Consider the following 22593-nt stretch of genomic DNA (forward strand, 5'->3'; position numbering starts at 1 on the left):
GGGTGAGTTGAATTAGATAAAATGAAGCATCGTGAATTAAAAAAAATATAGATCAAAACCCTGATTCTGGCAAACAAGAACAAGATCCTGCATTCTATGACGTAAAACTAAGAAGGATAATATCATAGTTGGACCCTTTTAGTCGAGTGGAGAAAAAGCGGAATGAACGATTTATAGACTGTGATTTCATGGTTGTCATTGGTGGATTGACAGCCTAGACCCGTTCTTTGTTCCAATTCATTCAAGGCGGTGGATAAGGCATAATAAAGTCACGTGTAGAGCTTAAGTAAGGCACGTGATGTTGCTATCGATAAGGCGCGTTTTTGATACTACGGAATCGGAGTCGCATCAGCTTTTTGCTACAATGAAGACATGGACTCGTCTCGAACTATTTCAGAATTAAAATCTAAATTCATCTGGAGTCAAATCCGCATATTCTCTGAGAGCCTGAGTCTCCCCGAAAACTGGAGAAAGTATGCAAGGCCGATCGAGGAAGACGATCTAGGAGAGAAGGCAATTGAAGATGTGCTAAAAAAAGGTGCCTTTACCATCCCACATGAAATATACGTCATATCTGGCCAACATCAATGCGATAATTTCTCATCGGGAGACGTCTATTGCTGACATATTCCCAGTGAACGCTGTCGCAAAACAGCACAATCGCATCGTTTATTCCTCGCAAGCTATTCACCATATCGCCCATCAGATTGCCAGTCTCTATTGGTCCTCGGTCAGTCAGGATATTAACAGCCAAGCTAAGCTTGGTAAAGGTGTGGAGAAGACAGCGGATTTGTCCAAACACTTGTAAGGACTTGCTTGAACCCTTCAGGGCAAGACAAAGCATTTTGAATTAACGTCGATCCAGAAACATCGTTAACTTGCCACTGGATGTCGAGTATCAAGGTGCCAGTGCAGAACAAAATACAAGGTCAGCTTCCAGATGCATCCAGCTTTTGTCCGATTGGAGTTCCACCTGATAACACTCCGTTGTACAGATACCAAGACCTCCGGGAACGACTCGCAAGTCTGGATCAGGAGCGCCAAAAGCGACGGCAGCGACTCGAACAGATAGAGTTTCTTCAACGCCTACTCGAGCCTTTTAAGAACCCACAGCAGGATATCCAGCCAAATCTTGTTACTCGAGATGGGGAGTTGGTCCAGGAATTAGAAAAGATGCGTATGCTTGTGGCGCGAGTTGGAGGCCGGATTGCACAGCATAAAGGAGTGAGCAGCGTTCAGGTGGACCAAGAATACTTGCTTCCAGGATCTGACCAGCGACTGGAAGCGTTATTAGGCACGGAAACATGATTTGATGACATACCCATTTTTGAACCTTGGCCATAATTTGGAAAATACCCTGGTCCAAGCCAAACTCCAAAACCTAGCACTGCAGTAGCCACTTACTGTTGGCAGGTTGATTTTATGTAACCATGACCACCAAGTAGAATTGATTAATTCAAGTTAGGGCGGATCCCGCTATGAGCATCTTAAATAGACTTAGACGGCCAACTGGTGGAGAAGGAAGTAGGTATCTAGTAATCATGACCGAAACTAATTATGAGACTGTTACAGCAGTTGAAATCGAGGCAGGGCAGGTACGATTGACAAAATTAATGTAGAGATCTGAGAATTATTCACTCTTCCCCTTCTCATCGTCATTGATCTATTACAGCTACATTTACGCGCACGGGGGTTTTCAGGGGTACTTTTTTGACCCTATGAAGATTGCATGTGAGGCGTAGGCCACGGTGCATTATTCAAGCTTGTCGACTCACCTGTCAATAGCGCATATTGGCGCGCATTTATCGTGTGTTTCATCTATCTCTGAGCACTATGGATCAAGTGAAGCAGCTGGTCGGCCTGAATTCAAGTACGGCGGAGGCGGTCAGTGGATCTAACCAGATTGGGAATTGTGCCACCAACCCCCAACACTCCCCCAAAGCTAGGTACTCCAACGAGTTTATCAACAACAGGATTAATCACGATCTTGGATCACCGATTGATCATAGATCTACCAACATAATCACATGTACCGCCACAATCGAGGGTGAAACTCCTTCATCCACTTCCAAGGCACAATTTACACGTGGGCACCGTCGTCGTTCAACCCACGTCACTCGCCGTGACCTTGAGAAGTTTCAGACGGAGGTCTTGGGTGTTGAAAACCACGCCAACTACTACGAGGAAGACGACTCCTCGGCCCCACTCGATATTAGCGATCCCGAGTTTGATCGCCTCAACCTTGCTTTTGAGCAAACATCGGTATCGATGAACGGAATGCCTGGCAATCAGGGAGGCCTGTTTCCTGGCTCATATACGCCTGATAGCTCACCTGGCACCCCAAACATGGCCAACATGCCCAGGCAGGCCATGTCCCCTGCCCTCCCAGTTCCTGGTTCACAGATGCACGGTGGTGCTATGGCCGCTATTAATGGCAACATCGCCTTGAACGCCGGTCATCAGATGGATCTCCATCATCTTTACGATATGGTATTGGAACTGAGTGAGGTTCTTAAGAATAACCGAGAGGTTACTAAGAACATTGTTTCTAGCGCCGAAGAGATCATGGTACGCATCACGTAGTATTGAAAACTTATCACTGAACTAACAGCCAAAAGAAACATGGTAGCCTTGAAAGTACCAGCTCAACAGCGCAGCAAACCAATGGAGAAAGTGCAGGTGAGTTTGGAAGCCCGTCCGATCCCCTTGGACGACTCAGACTAACGTTGATGGTCTTGTAGCAACTAGGATCTCTGAACTCGAACGAGCCCTCGCGAAAGAGAAGCGACAAGTCGAACATCTCAAGAACGAACAGATAGAGAATACGAGGTTGATTGGGGATTACGAAACCGCTGTGGGCACGATGGTGGAGCAGGTCCGGAACTATTGCCAAAACAACAACATGCATTACCTATCCTTAAAAGGCCACTACAACAATCTCCTTCAAGCAGAGCGGGATGCTCATCTGGAAAGCCGACTTGACCGTGATTATTGGCATGCTCAAACAATGAAATGTGCCGAGATGATTCGCACTGCGCATCGGCTACGATCGGAGGAGGAGGATGTGCCTATTCGAATTGTCACCGGTCTCCAAAATGAGGTTCGTGCATACCGTAACGCTCTGGGAATGGAGGTGGAAAACCCCGAAGATGAATACGGCTGGGAGATTCTCAAAGACATACCGCAAGCAGAATGAAATGAGGGGAAAGGGAGAAGATCGACGTCGAAAGAAGAACATGTCCATGACGATGACGTGATATTCTTATGTTGCATAACTAGTGAGGCGTTTCAAGGAGTCCATCGATACACGGATTTTTTATGTGTTGGCGTTTTTAAATAAGGTGGATTCGCGCCCCCCTTTTTGGTGGATATTTTCATACTCTTTTACTTCAATACCCGTTCGTGATATGATTATGCAGTGATCGACCTTACATGAAACATCCTGTTAAGCATTTTCTATGAGGTTCATTCAAATCTGTACTTTATTCCCCGCAAATAATAGCGAACTACTGTAAAATAAATAAATAAATAAAAACCAGATACCCCCGTTAGCCCACTCGGACCATTTCCCCAATCCATATACCTCTGCCCACTTGAACATGCAACTTAGTTATTGCCACCTCGAAGAATAGGTATCTAGATGTCACTAAGTCAACCCAATTATAACCTTGGAACTACTATAGGATAATAGGATGACATATCCGTAGATGTCATCTTCTCTCACGTGGATCCGATTATGTCAGTCAAATCCATGATCAATGCTTAAGCTGTGAAATCCACCATATCCGGTCGCTTCCATTTTCCTTACCTTTTACCTTTTGCCCCTGTTTGATTCACTTCTCATAATGCCTTTGGTTATTCTACAAATCAGGCTTATGGCTCTGTGATCCTGTGCCACGACCTCGACATACAAGAACAGGGGGGATCATCGTGCATATCTGAAAATACCCTGTTATTTTTTATTTTTTATTTTTTACTTTTATTTTTCTTATTTCTTTTTTTTTTTTTTAAAAAAAAATTATCGTCTGGCCTATCATACCCTTGACATTAGGGGCACTTGAGTGTGGGGGATCAACCACGGAGTACTGCGTCACCGGATTTAAGATCTGCTCTGTTATTCGATCTTCCTTCCACGCCACTCGGTAATATTCGACTTAAACTAGACATTATCTCACCATTGATTTTGAAGAGAGTTTAACATGGAGGGCGTCGAGACTGTAGATGTGAGCTGGCTCCATCATTCACAAAAGGGCAAGTGCACATAATTACTACTCATCTCATACTCCTTGCGACCCGAGACTCCAAGACAGATCGCCAATTAGAGCTCTAACATTCTCTTCAGGTCATCTTTCGCGCACAAAATCAGTTACAGCAACCACTACCAACAGCGACGACAGGGCCAGCCCAGACAAAGAGCTCGCGGCCGCACAGTCCAAGTCAAACCTCCGATCTCGCTCAAGTAGTAATCCCACACTCTCGCCGACTTCTGAAGACGCACAACAGCAGCCCGACGGCCTCAAGGATGCAGTAAAGTCAGAGATGAAACCAGCGCTGAAACCACAGCCCAAACCGCAGCAATCGAGGCCTAAGCCGGCCGAGAAAGTCGTAGAGCAGAAACCGCCGTCTTTACCATCCCCAGAACCTCAGAAAACTGCCCCCAAACCTATTGCTGGTCGCAGAAATTCATGGATTTCTAATTTAAGCTCGAAGTTCTCCACCGGTACAACACCGCCATCCCAGTCTAGCCTCAAGGGAACCCCAGCGAGCCCCAAAGCAACGTCTCCGCTCGACATTAATAAGTCATTTAGCGCGAGCTTCTCTCCGAAGGACAGGGAAGATGGTAAAGACGAGCCTCATACTTCTACGTCACCCAAGAGCCCGTCTTTCCTTCACAATGCGTTGCGCAAACTTTCGTCCAATACCGGCGGGATGCCCAAGTCAAACGGTGGACTCTGTCCGCGTCGCACACTGAATCTTGATCAAGATCGTGAGCGGTGCAAGATTTCTGACCTTCACCAGGGTAAACTGCACCGTGTTGCTTTTTGCGTGGACGTGGAAATTGCGGGGCTTTCGTATCTAGACGCTGATGAAAATGCTCCCCCTGTCAATCAATTACTGCAACCTCGGGTGCAGTCCCATCAAACAGCGAAGAAGGCCACGTACGTGAAGGAAAAAAGGAAAGAAGATGGGGGAGCACTTAAGAACTCAGAAGCTGCGGTTATCAAGAAGGAATCTGTCATAAATCCAGCTCAACCCCTTACTCCGGCTCCTGCTACAGCTTTAGACGCTACTTCTGCGAGTGCTCAGTCCAGCTCCCCTCCTACTGAAACAACCACCGATGAGCCTAATAATAAGCCCAACGTTGAGATTAAGGAACCCACACGGAAGCAAGAGAAAAAGAAACGCTCCGAGGAGGAAAGGAGGGAGCGGAAGGAACGGAAACGAAGGCAGGCAGTTGCAAACGGGTCGATTCCACTCCAGCTAGAAGCGCACGACGACGAAGATGTTCCCATTCCCGCGGAGACAACTACTACCTCTCGTACCAAGGCTCAGGGTCAGCCTACCACGGACCCTGTGCGCATCTACCGACGATGCTGCCAGCTTCGGGAAACACCTGTACTCAAACGAGTAGTCGATGAAATTTCATCTCCATCTTCGACTCTTGCTGAATCCCCCGGCACTGTGGCAGCTCTGGATCTCAGCAATTTTCCCATGACTTCGCAGGACGTTGCGACACTCAGCGACTGGCTCGCGGTTGTCCCTGTCCGCAAGCTCATACTCGAGAATTGCTCCCTGAACGACGAATCTGTGCGAGCAATCCTTTCCAGTTTATTGTCCACGAAAACTGTGGAGCAGATGCGTTCTCGCCGGAGACGTGCTCGACGATCAGAAAAGCTTATCATCATGAAAGACGAACGCTGGGGTGTTGTGGAAAAGCTCTCACTCAAGGATAATCCGAAGATCGGTCGGGAAGGATGGCGCTGCATCGGCCTTTTTATTAATCTGTCCAAATCCTTAAAGGCCATCGATCTGTCTGGTGTGCCTTTTCCCAAGCCACGGGCTGTCATGGATCCCTCTTTAAACCAGGCTCAGGCCCTATGTCCACTCGATGTCTGTGATACATTTGCCGATGCCTTAGCACAGCGATTCAGTGGTGATAGACTTGAAGAATTGTTGATGAGTGAATGCAAACTTTCCATCCCACAAGTGAAGAGGATATGTGAGGCAGCTACCAAACTTGGGTTACGGAGATTGGGATTCGCCAACAACGATATGACCAGAGCTGGCTTGGTACATGTGGTAGAGTATCTGAAAGCCGGAGAGTGTGAAGGCTTAGATTTGGGAGGAAACCCTATTAAGGACGATCTCGACCTCTTTGTGGATGCCATCGAACCCGAACAGCCGCTATATGCGCTTAGTTTGGCAGACTGTTCCCTGAATCCGGCAGTGATGTGTCCATTATTGCAAGCCCTTACTCGGCTTCATAACCTTCGTTTCATCGACTTCTCGCACAATCCTGAGCTATTTTCGGCACAGCCTAGCGCCCTGGGGCCATTCCGGCGCTTTCTACCCAAGATGCCATCTCTCAAGCGCATCCACCTGGTAGACGTCGACCTGTCTCCTGATCATGTCATCAGCCTGGCTGAGATCCTACCGGAATGTCCGAGTCTGTGCCATATCAATATTTTGGAGAACCCACAGGTTGTGTCCTTGGCCTCTGCCACGGAGGCTGCGGCTCAAGAAGAGGCATGTGCCGTCTACGCTTCCATGATGACTGCTGTACGTGTATCGCGAACGATCATCGCCATGGATATCGACGTTCCTACCGCGGAGAACAATGAAGTAGTGAAGGCACTGGGTTCTCAGATCTTGGCTTACACTCTTCGTAATCTCGAGGGTGTGCCTATCGCAGAGGAGTTCCCCGAGTCTATTGGAGCCACTGCGGGCAAATACGTCCCGATTCCCGAAATCTTGCAGCATATCGTTGGATACTCAAATGGCATCGATGAGACGTTTGATGAAGACGACGAAGCCGCACCAGATGAAGACTACGTTATTGGCGGTACAGGCGTGGTAAAGGCGCTGGGTGTCTGTCTTGGAAATTTGGATCAAGCTGGAGGTGACCTGGGCGATGCCTCTGCTCCCCCCAGTGGTGCGAATACTCCACGACGCCGTAAATCTCGCGTTACTACCAAGAGACCACGCGACATGTCGAAGAACTTGCTTGAATCAGCCCGCAACATTCGGACCCGTATTCATTCGGCTCTTGTCCGTGAGGACCGTGCTGGTAACGATGCAAACTATAGTAAGTGTCCATTCAAACTCTATTTCAACCTCATACAATTTTCACATGTATTAATTCCCTCTCTCTCTCTCTCTCTCTCAGGACGTTTGCAATTCCTGGACTTTACCTTGCATAAGATGATCCAGCGCTTTGAAGATGAATATCCCGAAACCCGTCTGGTTGCTAAGGCTGCCTCCTCTGGCACTGCTCCCGACTCAAATTCGCTACATTCTACTGACGACATTCCGAGTCAAACTGCTCCCACTGGCAATTTGAGCGGCGACATTGCGGAGAATGAACACGCCGTAGATGACGAAGACGCGGATCATTTCGGTTTCCACCTCTCTCGAACCAGCTCGATGACTTCACTCCATGCTCGTGCCATGACCTCAGAAGAGGGTCAAGTTCATCGCCTTGGACAAAATCTTCGTCGTGACTTCCTCAATCCACCAGTTGGTCAGAACGATTTCGATGATGGCGAATCACACCTCATTGCACTGCGGGAGAGGCTCGAACAATTGCAAGAAGAGCAATCCCGATCTCTCTTCGACGGCGCAAACGACGACACCTTCAAGTTACTTGGTAATACAGTTGATGAACTCTGGGCTGCTCAACGCCAAGACGCCGAGGGCTTTGAACGGTTCAAACAGTCGCAAATCGCAGCGCAGATTAACAGTGGCCTTCGCCATCCCTCGTCTATCCCAGAAGGAAAAAATGATGCCAATGGCACCTGCCTTGAGAAAAAGTAGAAAGTCGCCTACCTCTCAAAACCTCGGTCGTTGATTCTTTCCCCTCCCACCCTTTCGGTGATCCTTTTTGATTCTTTGTATATATTTCTATTTTTACGCTTCTGTGGCTATACCCATTCAGAATTACCTTTTCGCTTTGTCGTAATTAGTTTAGCAATCTTCTTAGGCAATCAATACCCTCTTTATTCCTTTACTGTGAGCAGTGTTTCCGCGAACTTGAAGTATCTATTCACTTCTTCAAGAACTCGTTCATATATAGCACACGGAGTTGCTAGATAGGTGATTGGGAATGGCATATGGGCATTGATTTGGTCTTTCAACTTTAGAGATATCAGCCCATAAAGAGACTCGAAGAGGGTCCCTACAGTCACTTATGTTAGTCGCAAGTCATGAGTATACTTCAGGATAATAGTTTTTCCTCGGCTGAGTTTCCCCACAAGTCCGGGGTATCACATGTCAACCTTGGAAGCTCATTCTTCTCTACAACTCCTCGCTACTTCTTTTCTTTTCTCCTTCACTTTCCTCCTCTAGAAATATAATCACTGCAACAGCTCCACACAGTGAGCACCCGAAAATTATCTTTGCTTTTTTGAGAGGCCATGTCCGCTATTGACTCTGGTTGATCCATCCGCCATGCCTGCTCACTCCAAGCTCCTACCCGATCGCTCCGTCAAACAGATACTCTCAAGTCTCACGTCACTCTACCTCCGACACCGCACTGCAGTCTCACGAACGGTGTATCTTGCCCTATTTGCAGCTCTTGCGAAGCGAATTCATAATGCCATCTCCGAACAAAAGGCAGCCTCCCAGCAGGTAGAACTGCGCCGGCGGCCCGCCACTGCCAGCCTCGGTGATGAGGATCAACCGCGCAAAAAGAGGGTGGGTATCAACCACGAGTTCTTCAAGCGCTTGCTTCGCTTACTCCGAATCCTTATCCCTGGTTGGCGTAGCAAGGAACTGCGGCTTCTGTTCAGTCACAGCATCTTTCTCGTGCTCCGGACGTTGCTCAGTCTCTACGTTGCCGAACTGGATGGCCATCTTGTCAGTAACCTAGTTCGAGGAAAGGGCAAGGATTTTTTGCTGAACATTTTCTGGTGGATGATTGTGGCTATACCTGCAACCTTCACAAACTCCATGGTAGGTCTATTCCCGAGCGAGAGATGCACCTCCAATCGCGACATAATCAAGTAACTTGCTCACTTTTATAGCTCTCATACCACCAATGCAAACTCTCTCTAAGCTACCGGAAACGCTTGACCGACTATATCCACGAGAAATACCTATCCAACATGACTTTCTATGCAATCTCCGCTCTCGATGACCGGATCAAGAACCCAGATCAGCTGGTTACGGTTGATGTGTCCCGCTTCTCAGATAGCTTGGCCGAACTCTATTCTAATTTAGCAAAGCCCATTCTGGATATGGTTGTCTACAACTACTCTCTCTCAAAGAATGTTGGAGGCGAGGGGTTGTTCATCATGAGTTTGCTGGTACAAATTTCCGCCAACGTGATGCGCATGCTGACCCCGCCGTTTGGCAAATATGTCGCTGACGAGGCTCGCCTGGAAGGTGAATTCCGGTTCTTGCACTCCCGACTCATTGACTACAGCGAAGAAATTGCCTTGTATCATGGGCATGAAGCTGAGAAAGATACTCTTGATAAAGGCTACTTCACCCTGATCAAACATGTCAATCGCATCCTGCGTCGACGTCTGTATCATGGATTTATGGAAGATTTTGTAATCAAATACTTCTGGGGTGCCTTAGGTTTGATGCTGTGCAGTGTGCCGGTGTTCTTCAAAATTCCGAACCAGGTCACGCAGACCATGGGAGACCGAACTGAGAGTAAGTCTCGCTTTTTCCCTAAGTTTTATCTATTTTGCTAATACCTACAAGGCTTCGTCGTCAATCGACGAATGCTATTATCTTCGTCTGATGCGTTTGGCCGTCTTATGTTCTCCTACAAGGAGATCTCTGAGCTGGCTGGCTACACTTTCCGTGTCTCCTCGCTAATTGAGGTCATGGATGACCTCTTAGCAGGGAGATTCGAGAAGAAATTGGTCTCCTCAGCATCGACCGAGGAGAATGCAGCCGTTCTCTCCGGTCGTGGTAAGGCCATAGAAGGCGACTCCATCGAATTTAAAGACGTGCCAATTGTATCACCCAATGGGGATGTTTTAGTCCGAAAGCTATCCTTCACAGTTCATTCTGGCGACCATCTCCTCATTGTCGGCCCCAATGGATGTGGCAAATCCTCACTGTTCCGCATTCTGGGCGGACTCTGGCCTGTCTACGGCGGCTTTGTCAAAAAACCTCGGTTTGAAGACATCTTCTACATTCCGCAAAGGCCATATCTCTCCCGTGGAACCCTTAGGCAGCAGGTCACATACCCGGACGGCATTCGCGAGATGCGCGCCAAAGGTATAACAGACGCAGACCTGTACGAGGTTCTGTCTGTGGTTGAAATCGCCTCAGTGGTCGATCGTCCCGGCAGCTGGGATGCTGAGGAAGAATGGCGAGATGTGTTGTCGGGTGGCATGCAACAGCGCATTGCCATGGCACGTCTGTTCTACCACCGACCCAAGTTTGCCATTTTGGACGAATGTACCTCCTCTGTAACACTTGAAATCGAGAAGGTCATGTACGAGACGGCGAAGAAGCTGGGCATCACATTGATGACGGTCAGCCACAGACGGAGTCTGTGGAAATACCATAAGAAGATCCTCACCTTCGATGGTCAAGGCGGTTACGTGTTTGCCGAGCTTGACTGGGAAAAACGTCTAAAGCTTGAAGAGTAAGAACTCGCTCCATATTTGCTTTTTGATAACGAAGCTAACTTCGGACAGTGAGAAAGAAGAATTGGAATTGCAACTACGGACTGTACCCGAGTTGCAGCGACGGATTGATGAATTGATGGACATTTAAAGAACATTTAATGAACATTTAATGAATAGTGTATGTAATAGCGAGTGTTATTGTTTCAAGGGAAATAAACTAAGAATTTTCAGAGCTCACCAATACCTCCAGCATTAAATAATAGCATGTTTCAGATCTGATAAGTGGTGATAGGGCGATAATGTACTACTGAGTATTCTAGAGTGGGTCCGTGATCTACACGCTTTCCACGTCATGTCACGACCTTAAATACATCTTCGACCATCCCCTGAGGACTTTTTTTCTTTCTTCCTCAACTACCTTACTTGTGTTGTTGCCGCATTCCCTGATTCACGACTGTCATTACCACACTGAGTGTTGACCAGAATGCTGGCATCTACTCAATCCCTGAGCCTTAGCCAGGCCAGTCACCTATTATACTGAGCGTTGCCATGATGGATGGATTCATTAATCACTTAAGCCCTTGTGTCAGCTTGAACTCTCATCTCCTTAAACTCAATTCTGACACAGATGCGCTCTTACACATTTGCTCACTAATTAATTTTCAAGGATGTTTACATGTGTCTTCTTCTAACTTTAGGCTAACATTACTAGCGAAATCTAGGTGATCATTGCCTGAAGGATTTTGGGGAGACTTTACTTTACTAAATCACCTTGGTCGACACAGCAGGGATATCGTCATTTTGAGGTATTTGCGAGATCACCGAAATCAGAGTTGTTATCGCCTTCCATTGCTTTCACCCCAATCACAAGGTTTCTGACCTCAGTGAATCTGGGTCTCCATCTATCATGTTTTTCGAATAATCACCTTTACTCTAGAACCCATCTACATCTACTAGTACCTTCGATAACCTAGCGGTAACATCACCTCAAGATCCAGAAGGTCTAATTTACATAGATGCAGAACGGCAAAATATCTAGGCGGTCAGCATCGCCTTAGAAACACCAATCAGACAAGAGAAACGGCTAACTATACAGCCCTCCTGTACCTCGGCAACCTTGGAACTGTTGCATTTCTCAACTTCCCCACGAAAACATACCCTTCTTAGAATAACAAAATTAAATTCTACAACCGCTTTGGCCATCTTGCTCGCTCAACTTTTGAAAATCCCATTCTAAGCGCCACATTCTCACAAATTTAAATGGCAGAGCATGCGCGACCTATTGGCCTTCTTTTCGACATTGGTGGGGTTTGTGTAAGTCTTCACCAGTTAAAGGGGTCTCCTCTGCACTTGATACTGAATATATAACAGGTGGTATCTCCATTCCAGTCCATTCTAGACTACGAGTTGTCAAACGATATTCCCCCAGGATGGGTGAACTTCAGTATCTCTCGAACCTCGCCAAATGGCAGCTGGCACAAGCTCGAGCGTGGTGAGATCAACATGGATGCGGATTTCTTTGCGGCATTCAATGTAGATCTCCAAAGTAAAAGGCTGTGGAAACAGTTTCATGAGCAACTACAGGAACAAAAGGGCGCGAGCAGCTCGACACCTTTACCCCCACTTCCAAAAGTAGACGCAGAGTGGCTCTTCTGGGAAATGATGAGAATTTCCCGCACGCCAGATCCGTACATGTACCCGGCATTGACGAAGTTGAAAGAGTCGGGCAAGTATCTGATGGGTGCCTTATCAAATACTGTCAAGTTCCCGGACGGGCATGCATTCAATCAGGATACAATAGGATTGAGATCACAATTTGACTTTTTCATCTCGTCAGCGCATACAGGACTTCGGAAACCAGACCCAGAGATCTATCAGGTCGCATTAAAAGAGATGGACACTCTGGCGAAGAAGAGAGGCTTATCCGGAGTACAGCCCACAGATGTTGTCTTCTTCGACGACATTGGGGAGAACTTGAAGGGGGCGAAGAAAGCCGGCATGCGTACTGTCAAGGTCACCTTAGGAGAGACTAAATATGCCGTCAAAGAGTTGGAGAAGATCACTGGTATTCAGCTTTTGATTGATACTAGCGAGGATAAGGCGCGACTATAGAGGTAGAAGTATAGTAGAAGTCCTTTCTTTTGGGTTGATTTTGAGTAACCTAGATGCACTTGAGAAATGAGTTAAAGAATAAAAATCCGAACATTAAGGTCAGTTAATTTTATGAAGTTCGGTCGCCGACCTCTAGACATTGAAGGGCTGAAGGACCTCGTCGCCAACCCGCACTTTTTCGCGGATGCAGACTCCCGCTAAGCGAAACCCCCCACAAAGTCGCCGCCCAAAATTTCTTCTGCTTCTTTTGTTCACATCCGTCGACAACAGGCTTCAGCACCGACAACCGTCAAAATGGTGAGTCTTACTACTGCAAATGATTGAAATCATTATGCATTCTTTGTAGCCGGGTCTTTGCAAGATGCTTCGGAATATTTTCTGAAGCGCTAATTGCTGACTCGAGATTTTCTATTGCAGCCTTTCACCAAGAACCAGAAGAGCAACGCCTACTTCAGGTGAGTCGATTCTAAATCAATTATCCTATTTTCAATTTACTGACCTTTTCCCAGTCGTTTCCAGACTAAGTACCGTCGTCGCCGCGAGGGTAAGACCGACTACTATGCTCGCAAGCGCCTGATCACCCAGGCCAAGAACAAGTACAATGCGCCCAAGTACCGCTTGGTCGTTCGTTTCACCAACCGCGACATCATCACCCAGATCGTCTACTCCGAGATCTCCGGTGACAAGGTCCTTTGCTCCGCTTACGCCCACGAGCTCAAGCGTTACGGTATCACCCAGGGTCTGACCAACTGGTCCGCTGCCTACGCTACCGGTCTGCTCCTTGCCCGCCGCACTCTTGCCAAGCTCGGTCTTGACAAGCAGTTCCCCGGTGTCGATGAGGCCACTGGCGAGTACGGTCTCGTTGAGGCTGTTGAGACTGAGGACGGTGAGCGCCGCCCCTTCAAGGCCTTCCTCGATGTCGGTCTTGTCCGCACCTCCACCGGTGCCCGTGTCTTCGGTGCCATGAAGGGTGCCTCCGACGGTGGTATCTTCATCCCCCACTCCGACCGCCGCTTCCCCGGTTACGACATCGAGTCTGAGGAGCTTGATGCCGATCTCCTCCGCAACTATATCTTCGGTGGCCACGTCTCCGAGTACATGGAGAACCTTGCCGATGAGGATGAGGACCGTTACAAGTCCCAGTTCACCAAGTACATCGAGGATGAGGTCGATGCCGGTGACCTTGAGGAGCTCTACCAGGAGGCCCACAAGGCTATCCGTGAGGACCCCCACAAGAAGGATGAGGATGAGGGTGCCAAGAAGACCAAGGCCGAGTGGAAGGCTGAGTCTCTCAAGTACCAGACCAAGAAGCTTACCCACGCCGAGCGCAAGGCTCGCGTTGAGGCTAAGATCCGCGAGCTTGCTGCTTAAATGCATCACGCGGTCTGACCTGTTGATCAAAAAAAAATGTGCTAGAGCGCAAATTCTAATACATTAAAAATAACTTCTTTTTTTCCCCCTCACGATGTTGATTTATGGCATATTCCCACTTTTGTTACGGTTAAGGGGTGTTTTGTTTTGGGAGCAATTAGTTCAGTGTTTTATTCAAGGCAATTTCCTTCACAGTTCTAACTGCTCCAATGTCCATGAAATCTCATCGTTCCCTCATACGCTTGATCCTGTAGTCTTGTTGTAAGCAAGTGCGATTCTAAGCATCACTCAATTTGCCTTATCTAGGTACCGTTTTTTCTATGCCAGTTCTTAGCGTGCCTTTTCCATATTAGTGCTCACCTCATCGCTGCTTTTGCTCACTGAGTAGAACCAAGCACTGGATTCGCCATCTGTTTGGCGTTAGCTTCCGCTCGGCACACAACATAATAATGTTATCGTCACCTCTAATATCGAATGCCACCTCGTCGTCTTCCTTCACTGATCTAGTCTCTCGAAATCGATCAAGTGGCTCCGCATACCCTATAATACAAAATCTCTCGTTTTCAGTGGCTTTGCATCATGACGTGCGAGGACTGGGACTCTCTGTTCAAGAGCGACTCCTTTACTACACAGTACAAAGGCGACAAAGTAACTGGCCAGTTTGCATTATCATTGATAGATCAGAGCAATATTATTGCCGATTCTAGGTTGAATTCAAACCAGCCTCTCGTGGTACTTGATAACACCTGCGGTACTGGAGATGTTTCTCATATCATCTACCATGAACTGGATGACACAGCCAAGGGAGCTTGGAGCCTAACATGTGGAGATATTTCTCTAGGCTTGATAGAGAACACTCGGCGCAGGGCAGAGGAAGAACAGTGGTCTAATGTAGCGTTCGAAGTAGTAGATTCACAACAGATGAGCTTACCGACTGCTCATTTTACTCATGTTTTCACTTCATTCGGTAATCAACCCTATTAATTTACGCGTTATGCCAGGCCTTTACTAATCTATACCTTCGTTGATAGCATTTATGGCTATGCCCCGAGGCTTGGAGGCACTTGATGATAAGTTCAATCAACTTTGATTGATCAATATTGGACTTTTCTAATACTTCTCCATCGTTAGAAGCCTGCCAAGTTCTGCAACCAGGAGGTATCCTCGCATTCTCTACTTGGATCGGGCGTAAGTCCATATGATCTATCCCGTTGTCTGGCATTTCTATAGATAATGGTGATAAAAAACGCTAAAAATATATCAATAGCTGGTTGGGTCAATATCGTCGGAAATGCAGCCAAAACGATGTGTGGTGATTGGCCATGGCCAACACCTAAGGCGTTCTTGGAAATGACACAGAAGGGCGAATGGAATTCTGTGGCCTGGATCGAGTCGCAGCTCTATCAGCGGAACCTCTTAAACATCAAAGTCAGGGCTGTTCAAAAGAGTATCTCGTCGAAGGTGCCCGACTTTCTTGCAGTGACAGCGCTTATTCTTCCTATGGTATCTCAACATTTCTGGTCAGAGAAGCAACGAGAAAAGACCGGAGAGTTTCGGCGAGCATTAGAAACTTATATAACGGATACTTATGGAAGGGAAGGGGACATTCCCATGAACTGGGTGGCTATTCTCTCTACCGCATGCAAGCCAAACCTGACTAGTTAGTATTTAGTTAGGGCGGATAATACACAGAGCATGGATAGCCAGACTCGGGCTATATAAACCCGAGTTCTGCATCCTAGGATGACAGACCTTTCAACTCTTTAACATCTTACTATTACTACAACTGTAATACGAGAAAGAAGATAAAGGCGATGTGTCAGTAATCATCTAGTCCCCGCTTTCTCAACAGTCGTGTTCAAATGCTTTCTGCTGTCTCTCTGCCACCTATATCCAACTGATGATGCATTTTTAGCTTGCCAAGTAGAATATCCGTTTTGTCAATATGTCAACCGTACAAGACCTTCTTCTGACGCATTCGCATCCACCTGTGTGGGCTGATAACGGAACCTCACATAGCACTAAACGTTGGACAACTGAATTTCCGAGATTTGAAAAGATTATATGTCATGGACCAAGGCATGGGCTAGGGAACGTGAGTTTCGAGGATGTTCACGAATTCATTGGACCTGACTCTAGGGCACCTTTAGTAGCTAGCTTGATGGAGACTCTGTTGATTGGCACGCATGTGATGCTGAAATCAGACTACTATATTTACACCCTCAGACCGAGGGAGAGTCCGCCTTGTTTAGATTTACGATACTGCAACTTTAGAAAATGCGCAAGAGTGAGAAGAGAAGTAGTCCGATGCTGAGGATTTCAAAATAGCGTATTATGGAGTTAAATCTAAAAAAAAAAAAAAGCAAAACTAACAGGAAAGTTCAATTCGCCGTTTGCATACGAGACATAAAACCAAGTTGATATCGGAAGTGACATAACTTATTTTTTCAAATGGCTCCTCCATGGATCGTTCTGCCAGGCTCGACTGCAGAGACTATGCCTGCCTCTACAAGATCCAGAATCAGGTTGAATAGCATACCATCACATCCCTTCGCAGCCATGAAGTTCACTGTCACTGGAAGATATTCTTCGTGATTGGTGACAGTGCTGTTGTATCGAGCTTGTCCAATAGGAATGACGTACTCTGGGTTCTCTGAGAAGACACTGATGAAAGATTCGGCAAACGAATTCAGAACCCCAATAAAGCCATCATAGGCGTTTCTGTAGACTGGTGTGGCCTCCTTTGCGACAAAGACGATAAGGCTATCAGAGCACGTTGTGTCATCCTGGACAAGAACACGCGTATTCCACCAGTCCATGAAGATGGTCTTGTTTGCAATAGCTTCGGGCACCCGATCAGGGAATTGTTCTCCAAATTCCCAAGTGGCCAATGTGGATGGGTTCACAAATGGAGTTCGGCCATTGTACTTTTTAGCGTAGTCGGCGTAAAACGGATCGGCCACCAGTTTTTTCTGCTCCTGTGCACAAGGAATAACCCAGGTCAAAGCAAGAAGTTCTGAAAGTGTACTTGGCGTTCCAGCTGGCCGAGTCTTTTCCCAGAGGGAAGTATAGTTCAGCGTTGACACATTGGCAGACAAGAAGTCTGTAAGATTTGACTTGAATTTCAGAAGAATTGAATCCGATTCGGTCAGTTCCTCTTCAGGGAAATCAAACAGTTGAATTTTCTTGGGGTATGAAACCTGGGACGGCGCCGAATCGTATAGAACCTGTGCAGCTGCACTCCACAGATACGGATCACGAGCCAAAAGTCCTGCAACATCAAACTCGGCTGCGAGAGTCATGACGCCAGTCAGATTGATCAGGCCATGAGTGGGTCTGTTGCCGAAAATACCGTTATCTTCAGCTGGGACACGAATCGATCCTCCGGTGTCAGAGCCAAGAGCAAGGTCAAGCCAGTCATATGAAGCCATGCCAGTACCTGGACCAGATGAAGAGGAGCCTGGTTCCTGGTAACCATCAGCTCGGGGGTTGAAAGGAGCCAGGTAGTCCATGCTGTCTCTAGCATTCTCTGGAGCTGCGAACTGAGCGGTCTTCATCTTCCCGATAACAACGGCACCTGCATCCACTAGTCGCTGCACCGCGTTACTGGAAGAGGTGGCTTCAGGATAGAGTTCGTACCACGCACGATTGCCCAATCCAGTTTTTACTCCTTTAACATCATAAATGTCTTTGATGCCGATTCTCACACCTGCTAGCGGAAGTGTGTTTGTTTTGGTGAAATAAAGACGCGAGGGAACACCGATAGTGGTAGATGATACTCCAGGAACAGCCGCAGGGATCTCAGTATAGGAGTCGTTGGACTCAGGGACAAGGCCGACAGTAAATGCTTCTTGGACGTCTGAGTAAAGTCGATATGGCCAATATAGTTGTCCTGTGGAGGTGGCCAGGAAATATGGTCCAGGAACAACGGAAGATGAAGAAACAGGTTCTGAAATGATCTTGGCGGTGTTGTATTTCTTCAATGTTGCATCACTGACATTGATTGTCAATGAACTGTGCTTGTCTGAGCATTTGTCACTCGCGTATTGGACCAAAACAGCTACGAAGTCAACATGTTAGTTCTATACATGGAACATTGAAATTCACCCAACAAGAAGGTAGGATTTACCTTGCAGAAATCCTGCATTAAACACATCATCTTTCGTAAGATACTCATCAATAACACTCTCGAACGCATTTGAGTCAAATGTGGGCAAACAGGTCTCGATGACGGTTATCGGTGTGAAGCCGTAGCTGGAACTTGAACCATTAAGCTGACCGATTGGTGCAGACAAGGGACCGATAGATTGAGGCGGTATATAGAAAGGAATGTCGTTCAGCTTCACAGTAACACCAGTATCGGTTAGATCTGTCACTGCGACAACAGACTGGAAATACGGGAAAGTGGCTAAAGTAGCCAGTATAATTGGCTTTGTTGCCAATGACAATGACAACATAATGACCAAAACTTGAATTGTGTTGCGTGAATATAGCAATGACCTTCTGAAGGCCTGCATTCGGGTTCTTTTAACTAAACCTGGTGATTACGTTCGGGTTTCGGCTTTGGCATTGAACGTGAATTGCCCCACTCAAACTGCTATCTAGATTAGTTACATATTTACATAATCTATTTAGATAGCGGGACGTTAGTTAGTGACCGCAAACGTGGAGAATCATGGGCCGGGGTTTTTCCGTTTAATGTTTTCAGTTACATATACGAGTTACATATGCGACTGCGTTCAAATTTGACATATTCCAAAAAATACTTCCAAGTACACTAGGTCAACCAGTATGGCTATTTATTAGCGATTGATGAGCTCCAGAAACTCGAAAGTATCGAACTCCGTCAACACCCCATATCTATCTACTAATTTGCGAAATTCGCTCGATACTTGGATTGCCGCCACACTTTGCCAAAATTTGGTACCTCAGCCGAACCTAAGCCGGACGACCGTTCACATCTCAATCCAGATGGCAAATCCAATTTTGTCTTATCACCAAAAGAAGAATTCCGTATTCGGAGTTGAGCCGTCATTATCAATCCTTTGGACGTAAAATACGTAACCAAGGGAAGAACTAGGAGTAAGGAATATTCTTATCGATATGATCCACCTTGCCCTTTTCCAATGTCTTACTTGTATACAATATATTTTCTATCCAACGAATGCGACGCCTTGCTTTGACATGAATAGCTTGGTTGCTGGCGCGAAAAGATAAAATTGAAGAAAACATACATTTCTACTATCCCATGCCAAGCAAAACATAGCCACCGTCATCTTTACGGCTCTTGTCATGAAGTCGATGACAAACCATTAACCTGATCCATATTCTCGGGGTTACCACAAACGTGGAACCTTTCAACACGGGATTTGCTTAAGCAAATCCCGTGTCAAATCCGGAAATTCCCTATCATTCCGTCGCCAGTTGATGCCAATTCACAATTCCAAGATCGGGCAAAATTACCTCCAGATCTTTCCTAGATATCAATGGAGACTCAAGAAGGTTAGAAGTAGTTTCTACAAGGCCTGAATGCACAAGCCAAAGATATTCCAATATTCAAAAAGCATTCTCCGCATTGATGGGATCTACACAGTATGTTATCAAGGTTATCAATAACCTTATTTCAAAACGATAAAAAGTACCGGGGAATTAATTATTCCATATTCCGGCAGATTAGATTCCAGCAGATTAGTGTCGATATACCGATCTTGCATATTCAGAGAGCCTTTGGGTACAAATTATAGAAACACAACCTAACCGTTCGCGGAATTCATTGAATAGCGGTAATTACCATGTGCACTTGTAGCTATTTCAGTAGTTGTATTAGAACCTTGGAAGTAACGGTCTTCTGTTGCTTGCTTGATCGCTGGTTTCATCCCAATTGAAGGATCTCGTTTGTATTTGATATTTCTCTATGGTAATAGCAAGCTTATCGAACCACTGGCAAAAGGGCCGATATTGTCGCCTTTGTGTCTCCCTTGTTCCTCAAATCTTTGCGTAGAAGTTAAGGTGAGGTGGAAAAAAAAAACACTTTCTTGGCAAAAACGTTTTCTTTTTTTTTTTTTTTTGTGATATCTAGCCAACCAAAGGTCTTACGGCCTCGTGAATTATAACTGTAACTTCAAGCGCTACCGCCTGCTAGGGCAGCGATAGTCGGGACGGGATGGATAGCCAAGGTGCTCGAATCGCTGACCAAGATCAGCGCCGACACCGGCCAAAATAGTAGACCTGGATCTATCTATGGGCCAGAAGAGCAGCAGTAGGCGACCTTCTCTCTGCCTTCCCAGCAGGTTACAATCGACCTGGAGAACCTCATTTGAGGATATTATTAAATTCACTAAGCCAGATTTTTATGTACACAACGTGTATTCCCTCCGCTGTCGTATTGTGCCGTTTTAGCGTATACCAAAGTGGAGTATATTGTATAGCTATCATTGGCTTAAAACTCAGACCGCTTTTATAAAATAGTAATGCTTACCCACTATTATCTTAACCAATGAAATAGACCATCGGTAGTGTTGGAAAAGCTCTTATGGATTCTAATTGGCTATAATAGTTATTAACCTATTCCTTTTTCGGATGTGATTATGGAGACTGTATTGACAGAAAAATGGCGCTTAAACGGCACAATACGACGGCGGAGGGGATTACAGGCCAGGTAGCAATATTCTAGCTCAGCTAGAAAGTGAACTAGCCAAACGCTCTCTCGCAGAGCATGTTGTGTTGGGAGATATGAATGAATATGGGGAGAAATAGGCCAACAAAAGCGGGCGACTAATGGAATTTGAAGGGTACGGGTATTAACTATGTAATAGTATGAATAGAACTTGCAATCTCAGCCAATCATATTTTAATTGGCCTAATACCCCTCTAATAGTTGACAAGTATCATCCCACTTGAGTCTTCAACACCCGGGCACATGTACTTCACATGATGCAAGCTTGAAAGGAAGCCAAACAATGCGTATTTTCCTTATTCGACATGCAGAGACGGAGCATAACGTAGCGCAGGTATAGTAAGGCGCGCCATATTCAACTATATACCTATATACATCACATAATTTTGAGTCTTGATGCGATACTGATCTCGCTTGGCAGCGCTGGCACTACTGATTCAGCCTTGACAAATCACGGTGTATTACAGATTGAGCATCTTGCTCAACACTTTGCCACCAAATCTATCCATTTTAATACGATATTTGCATCTGACCTGAGCCGAGCCCGTCTCACAGCAGAGGGCATTTGCCGCTTACAGCCTCAGCGAAATGGCGTTCCTCTTACACCTATCTTAACCCCGGATCTGCGCGAAAAAGATTTTGGCTCGTTAGAAAATGTCCGCTGGCAAGCTTCTAATACTGCATCTCCAGGTAATCGGGGACGTCCCGAGAACCTTGGTCCTGCCTCTGCTGGCCTGCATATTGAAAGCGAAACCAATGCTTCAATGAGACAAAGAGCTACTTCATTTCTAAACGGATATTTTCTTCCCTTGATGCTTGATGCTTCTGAATCTGAGGATAACGTGGCAATTGTTGCTCATGGTATCATTCTTCGTGTGCTGTGGAATTGTCTCGTTGGGCTTTTTGATCCTATGCATATAACCTTGACAACTGGCACTCCTTCATTTGATAATGGACCAGCAGCCCTGGTTACACTGAACTGGTCGAATACAGGGTATACGAAATTATGGATTCAACCTCCATCTCAACAAAAGCTGAGCCTTGGTGTAGGCCCAGATTCGGAATTGTCAGACAATTCAATATCTACATCAAATACTTCCGGTCAAGATTATCTCCTGAATGGGTGGACAATGAGAATAATTGTCATTGATAGTAAGGACCACCTTGCAGGTCTGCGTCGGACTCGTGGGGGAATTGGTAGTGCCGCGCATGACACGCGACAAAGGAGAATCGAGCAATTCTTCAAGCAATAACCCGGTAATAGATAATAGAGAGAGAGAGAGAGAGCAATATTTAAGTGGTTCTATCAAATAGGAGCCGCATCTTGATAGCTACAGCACACAATGCTATTTGGAATTTCTTTCCCGAGACACAACCATACATATATATTTGTACATAATCTAGCAATTCATCACCTCCGACCTAGCATAAATTGGAAAGACAATCGGCGTAATACCAAGGTACATCAGGAGCCTCAAATGTATGACTATGGTGTACACCAGAATACCTCAGTCGCAAACCAAGCGTAGCTATCAGTATTCAGGTAAGCATGTGACAGAGGCACCAAATTCCGGGTTTCCCAAGGTCCATATCAGATTTCAAGATCAAATGTTCCGTCAGACA

The 22593-nt window shown here is 46.3% G+C and overlaps 9 protein-coding genes across 9 annotated transcripts; 8 read left to right on the top strand and 1 right to left on the bottom strand.

The window, feature by feature from the left end:
• Positions 1–556: 556 nt before the first annotated feature.
• N7495_002503 (kinetochore subunit FTA4 family protein) lies at positions 557–1308 on the top strand (the record flags this gene model as incomplete). The annotated part of the gene is made up of 3 exons (XM_057205172.1): positions 557–804; positions 866–928; positions 996–1308. The coding sequence occupies 3 exons, from the start codon at positions 557–559 to the stop codon at positions 1306–1308; spliced, it is 624 nt and encodes a 207-aa protein (XP_057065779.1).
• Positions 1309–1833: 525 nt separating this feature from the next.
• On the top strand, positions 1834–3196 carry N7495_002504 (uncharacterized protein; the record flags this gene model as incomplete). The annotated part of the gene is made up of 2 exons (XM_057205173.1): positions 1834–2568; positions 2720–3196. The coding sequence occupies 2 exons, from the start codon at positions 1834–1836 to the stop codon at positions 3194–3196; spliced, it is 1212 nt and encodes a 403-aa protein (XP_057065780.1).
• A 1003-nt stretch (positions 3197–4199) lies between these two features.
• Positions 4200–8034, top strand: N7495_002505 (putative cell wall biogenesis protein Mhp1; the record flags this gene model as incomplete). Its single annotated transcript, XM_057205174.1, has 3 exons — positions 4200–4251; positions 4343–7306; positions 7388–8034. The coding sequence occupies 3 exons, from the start codon at positions 4200–4202 to the stop codon at positions 8032–8034; spliced, it is 3663 nt and encodes a 1220-aa protein (XP_057065781.1).
• A 633-nt stretch (positions 8035–8667) lies between these two features.
• Positions 8668–10959, top strand: N7495_002506 (ATP-binding cassette long-chain fatty acid transporter PXA2; the record flags this gene model as incomplete). Its single annotated transcript, XM_057205175.1, has 4 exons — positions 8668–9171; positions 9243–9879; positions 9931–10828; positions 10881–10959. 4 exons carry the CDS (start codon positions 8668–8670, stop codon positions 10957–10959), a joined length of 2118 nt encoding a protein of 705 aa, XP_057065782.1.
• A 1112-nt stretch (positions 10960–12071) lies between these two features.
• N7495_002507 (HAD family hydrolase) lies at positions 12072–12923 on the top strand (the record flags this gene model as incomplete). Its single annotated transcript, XM_057205176.1, has 2 exons — positions 12072–12125; positions 12183–12923. 2 exons carry the CDS (start codon positions 12072–12074, stop codon positions 12921–12923), a joined length of 795 nt encoding a protein of 264 aa, XP_057065783.1.
• A 294-nt stretch (positions 12924–13217) lies between these two features.
• On the top strand, positions 13218–14294 carry N7495_002508 (60S ribosomal protein uL18; the record flags this gene model as incomplete). The annotated part of the gene is made up of 3 exons (XM_057205177.1): positions 13218–13220; positions 13341–13378; positions 13433–14294. The coding sequence occupies 3 exons, from the start codon at positions 13218–13220 to the stop codon at positions 14292–14294; spliced, it is 903 nt and encodes a 300-aa protein (XP_057065784.1).
• Positions 14295–14873: 579 nt separating this feature from the next.
• On the top strand, positions 14874–15959 carry N7495_002509 (class I SAM-dependent methyltransferase; the record flags this gene model as incomplete). The annotated part of the gene is made up of 3 exons (XM_057205178.1): positions 14874–15261; positions 15426–15482; positions 15562–15959. 3 exons carry the CDS (start codon positions 14874–14876, stop codon positions 15957–15959), a joined length of 843 nt encoding a protein of 280 aa, XP_057065785.1.
• A 782-nt stretch (positions 15960–16741) lies between these two features.
• Positions 16742–18751, bottom strand: N7495_002510 (uncharacterized protein; the record flags this gene model as incomplete). The annotated part of the gene is made up of 2 exons (XM_057205179.1): positions 16742–18354; positions 18424–18751. 2 exons carry the CDS (start codon positions 18749–18751, stop codon positions 16742–16744), a joined length of 1941 nt encoding a protein of 646 aa, XP_057065786.1.
• A 2502-nt stretch (positions 18752–21253) lies between these two features.
• Positions 21254–22223, top strand: N7495_002511 (histidine phosphatase family protein; the record flags this gene model as incomplete). Its single annotated transcript, XM_057205180.1, has 2 exons — positions 21254–21309; positions 21392–22223. The coding sequence occupies 2 exons, from the start codon at positions 21254–21256 to the stop codon at positions 22221–22223; spliced, it is 888 nt and encodes a 295-aa protein (XP_057065787.1).
• Positions 22224–22593: the final 370 nt, after the last annotated feature.

Source organism: Penicillium taxi (assembly GCF_028828555.1).
Source record: "Penicillium taxi strain IBT 34144 chromosome Unknown utg000002l_segment0_segment0, whole genome shotgun sequence".
Lineage (NCBI taxonomy): Eukaryota > Fungi > Ascomycota > Eurotiomycetes > Eurotiales > Aspergillaceae > Penicillium > Penicillium taxi.